General features: G+C 41.8%; 1 protein-coding gene and 1 long non-coding RNA gene across 3 annotated transcripts in view; both read left to right on the forward strand.

The window, feature by feature from the left end:
- The window catches only part of LOC117951763, a 20,636-nt gene that overhangs the window by 13,337 nt on the left and 2,237 nt on the right, over positions 1-5,062 (forward strand). The window lies entirely within an intron of this gene.
- her5 (hairy-related 5) lies at positions 1,322-2,443 on the forward strand. Its single transcript, XM_034883639.1, has 3 exons — positions 1,322-1,411; positions 1,493-1,588; positions 1,975-2,443. Exons 1-3 carry the CDS (start codon positions 1,361-1,363, stop codon positions 2,437-2,439), a joined length of 612 nt encoding a protein of 203 aa, XP_034739530.1. The 5' UTR covers positions 1,322-1,360; the 3' UTR covers positions 2,440-2,443.

Genomic DNA, 5,062 nt, shown 5'->3' on the forward strand with positions numbered 1-5,062 from the left:
GGGGGGCAAATGCAGTGCGGGGAAAGCTACCCCGAACTCAAACTTCAGGCTGAAATCACATCTATAGGCCTCCATTTGGAAACTAGAAGATTAACCCTTGTGATGTCCTCCCGGGTCAAAAACAGACAAAAACGTGCAATTTTTTGTCCCTTTTTCAGACTTTTATTTTAGTTTTCACTATCACCACATTACTAGTGTTACTACTTTTTGGAATTCATGGTCAATAACCCTCATTTATGTAGAAGTATACCTAATATTTGAGTTAAAACAGCAGAAATTATGAATGAATTATTTTCACGTACAGATGAGTTTATTTAGGAATCCAATCCATTCCAAAACGTTCCCTAAAAGGTTAGCTGAAGGTTCCTAAATATGTTACCAGAACGTTCCGGAACGTTCCCTAAACTCCCTGCATGGGAACATATGTAGGGAACCTTCAGCTATCAAAAGTGTTGGAGGGAGGACAACACAAGGGTTACACCCCAAACTTTAATTCAAAAAGAATGCTTTATGATTTTGGTGAATATGACCCTTTCATGAATGAACCAAATTGTCGACCTAACCCCTAATAGAGCCCTGTATTTATGCATTATTATTTACTATAACTAAAGGCTAGGCTAGAATTTGTTTTACTTCATTATCTTGTTAACAAATATTGGTCTTTATCTCAATTTCAAACAATTGAGACCACGTATGCAATCAGTCTCTACTAGAACACAATTAAAAATAGAAGTGGGGTTGTATTTGGTCCTAAGGTTATAGTTTATGTTAAAAATCCATGAAGTGATTATTCTCACCTTGGAAAAAAATGAGTGCTCATATCCAGAATTGAGTCAGGAATACATGTTTGATTTTTTGGATTTTTCCTTTAATTGATTTTTTGGGGCTTTTCCAACTTTAATTGACAGGACAGAGAGGTGAGAAAGGGGGAACACTTACAGGACATCGGTCATGGGTGGGACTCGAACCCTAGACCTCTGCTCCACCACTGAACCAACCTGTCCACAGTAACGCACGCGTAACATAGAAAATACCGTAAGGCCATTGATTTTCTGGTAGAAAAAATGTAACTTGTACCATTTTTCTTCTTGTATAAATGTGAAATGGATCAATTTGACCTGACTACCACACAAGGGTTAATCATGAAAACAAGTGAAAGGAAAACAGCATTGAGATTTAAATAAATTCCGATCAGTTCAAGGCCGCGTGCTGCTCAATGGATGAGAGGCGTGTCTCGCATGGGGGGGGGTTACCTGCAACAAACACGTTTGCAATCCAAGGACACAGTCCATCGTACCTGGTCTCTGGTTTTGGGGGTTTTGTTCCCAGTAAGAACAGCAGCGACGAGTCCACTTTTAGCATGAAGACGTTCTCTCCACCAGAGTCTCCCAGACGGAGGAGGATGAGAAGGGTAAGATGATTCTTCTGATGTTATAAGGAAATAGATCTGCAGTGTTGTTCGGGGTTGTAATGTTTACCTTCCGATCCCAAGGTGTCTAAACCTCTGATGGAGAAACGCAGGCGCGAGCGGATCAACCACAGTCTGGAGACGTTACGGCTTCTGATGCTGGACAACACGCACGACGAGGTACGCAACGCACGTGCGCCATGGGTTTGTCCTAGTTGGATGGCTGACTAAATGTAGCCTATGTTTGTTTTATTTGACACACTCAAAGTCCAGATAAAAAGTACACATAACATAGTACAAGAGGGGTAGCCTACAAACCAAACACACACACACACACACACACACACACACATACAGACAAACTGAGTCCCGGAAATATCACAAAATAAGATACACAAAAACATACATTCATGCATATATGTACATGTTGTAGGTGCTTTTTTTCATGTTTTTGGTGTTTTTTTCCCAAAGTTTTTTATTTCTAAAAGTCAATTTTTTGGGACAAAACAGGTACCGGTACAGATGCCTACTATTTTTAGTGATTGTACTCTGATTTCTCCATTTAGAAACTGAAAAATCCAAAGGTGGAGAAGGCAGAGATTCTAGAGAGCGTGGTCAGTTTCCTGAAGACGGACAAGGAGGTGGAGAAGGGTCACGGGCCTGAGAAGAGACTCCCATCCCGGGAGGAGAGACCGACCTCCTCCCGCCACCACAACTACCAGGACGGCATGCGGTCCTGTCTGCTGAGGGTCAGCCACTTCATAGCCAGCAAGAGCCAGGAGTTAGAGGAGACCCAGGGAGATCCGGGCCAGGCCTCTTCTGCGCTCCAAGAGCCCCGGACTCCCCCTTCATCTCCCGGGAACATTCAAGGGCCACAGGCCGCTCTGTCTCCCCGGCTTCTGCGCCACCATCACCGCCAGCCGTACGTCAGCCAGAGGACCGACCTCCACTGTGACACCCGAGAGCTGCTCTCATCCACGGCGGCCTGCACGCTCATCACCGACCCTGTGTGGAGGCCCTGGCCCCAGTGACAGACTCCTTATTTTATGGATATGCAGCTGTAGATGCCGGCAGGCTGTGTAAATATTCCTATGTATTTGTTGTACAGCCTCTTTTGTACAGTGAAGATATTTGTCATGACAACTGACTTCTTTTTTAATGTAGAGATATGGCTACCGTAAATGGCTGTGTAAATAGGCCGATGTATTTGTTGTAGGCCACTGTATGGCGAAGACATATTTTCCATGACAACTCATCCACGTGCGGTGGCTTTTTTGCTTTATGATTTGCTGTTTTGCACATGCATCATTTTTTGTTGTTGATAGCCAATAGGCTATGGGATTTTTCTGTGCGCAAGATTCCTTTTATTGCTGTAACAACCCATGTACGTGTTGCTAGACGCGTGCCTAAAATGCGCATAATTGACAATTTGAGGTTGCTATTTTATTTTTTTCCCATGTGTAGGCCATGTTAGAGACATAATGCAAGAATTTATTTTATGGTTGCTGAATTCTCTGTTCCCATTCACAATAAAGCACAGTTTCCTGAATGTTCTGAGTGGCCTATTTGATGTGTGAACGGCTCGTACTTGAAAAGTCGTTACAGCTGCACGTTTAAAAAGAGAAGTGTGGGGGGGGGGGGCAGTTAACACATGCTTCCATCCAGGCTGGACAACAGTTATGACACATCTGTCTATTGAAGTGTTGATGGGGGGGGGGGGGGGGGGGGGGGGGGGGGGGGGGGGGGTTGCTTCTATGATCTCAAGTGCAGTATTTCAACAGTTGAATAGATAGATAGATAGATAGATATAGATAAATAGAAGTGGTTTTGAAATAGTATTGAGTAAAAGTTAACATATTCCAGTCTGTGATTATCATCAACATCCATTCCTTTAATTTTAGTCTCAATAATTCCTAATTTTTGCTTTTCTAACTCAAACATTAGGTCTAATTCCCTATAAATGAGGTTAATTGACCCCCCAAAAAATCCCCCAAACAACTGTAACTTAAGGTAATGAGTTAGTGTTATATGACAAACAATGAAAAAAGCGTCAAAAGTGTTGATAAAAGCCACAAAAAACATAAGAAAAATTCTTTTTTTAATCGATAAAAAGCATCACCAAGGGTTAAAACGTGTATTTTTTGCCACTTAGGCTAATTGTTCAGGTGCAGAATTCCACTCTTGGTGTTGGAAGAGACAGAACAATTGCAGACACCTGTGTGGCCACATTTATACAAGCAATTTATACAAGCATTTATACAAGCATTTATACAAGCAATTTATAATTATATGATAGGCCCTAAAGCCTACAGTCAATATACAATTCTGGAAAAAATCCATGAAATTCTTTCCCATGATGGGATTTTTTTCCATTGCACACAGGTCCAAATATGGAGTTTCAGAGGGGGTATTGGTCTGGGGTTTCCAATGTGATGCTGTTAAAGTGCTTTTGTACATTGGATGACAGTGTGGACAGTGTGTTAATGGCTTTTCTCCATTTAAATGAGCGCACTTAAAGCCCCAGGCTCCCTCTTATCAACATACCAATGCACACTTACCTGTCTAATTGTTCCCAATCGTGGTGAAGTAGCCCATCCAACCATTAGAACGCAAGCTGCTCATCATCAGTGTCAAACACTTGAGTCATGGTGGCCATGGTTTGCTGTGGGATATTTATAATCGGGATTTACAGTTGGTTGAGAAGGCTTAATTTAATAACGAATAAGATTACTTATAAATAGGCCATCATGGACCTGTACCCAACCCGCTTTCATTCCACAGAGTGCATGGAGCAAACAGGCTGTTTGGTTTGCACTTAATGGAACATTACTAGCACTAGTTTCACACTTTTTGGAATCCATGGTCAATAACCCTCATTTAAATAGAATTATAAATAACATTTGAGTTAAAAAGTAGAAGTTATGAATTATTTTGTCAGAGGAATATAAGGGATCAGTTGTATTTGCAAAGAGCGTTGTATGGAGTCCAAACCATTTTTATGTTAATTTGGTTAAAAAGAAACTCATATTTCAGATATAGACATTTTTTAAAGGGGTCAGATTCGACCCGAGGAGGGTTGAATCGGATTGTCATCACTCACACCATAATAATAATAATTTCATAATCCCCATACAGCCTGTTTTCCTGAAGACTTAAACTAAACATTAACCATTTATTGTCCCGCGGGCAGACACCCTCCAAAGCCTGTTTGAACGTCCTTTATGGTGTTAGTCCCGCTGGGCTCTTCTCTGGACAGGATGCTCTCTTTGGGCACTTTTAAATGTAACACCCCCCCCCCCCCCCCCCCCCCCCCCCCCAAAGAAAAGCTCCCAGGTCTGAATCAATTCAAATTGGAGTCAGATTAAGGTTCCCGCATCTGTCTAAATGAAGTTTAAACGGATTTTATGGGTCCTGTATTGTAAGAAAATAGATCCAGAGAAGCCACTGCGGATGTATCTTCTTAAAGGTTTCTCTACTTTGTTCCATGTATTTTTGAATGGCCTTAAACTTTACTGAAACCCATCACACGGCTTAACATTGTTCTGGGATTGTTGGGTTTTGCCACGTCAGCAAACACAAGAAATGATGACTCACGTTTCGGCCTCATCAACATAAATGTGATGACTTTAGTTCACACGAGGACTCAGCCCCCCC

Source organism: Etheostoma cragini, chromosome 10, assembly GCF_013103735.1.
Source record: "Etheostoma cragini isolate CJK2018 chromosome 10, CSU_Ecrag_1.0, whole genome shotgun sequence".
NCBI classification, from domain to species: domain Eukaryota; kingdom Metazoa; phylum Chordata; class Actinopteri; order Perciformes; family Percidae; genus Etheostoma; species Etheostoma cragini.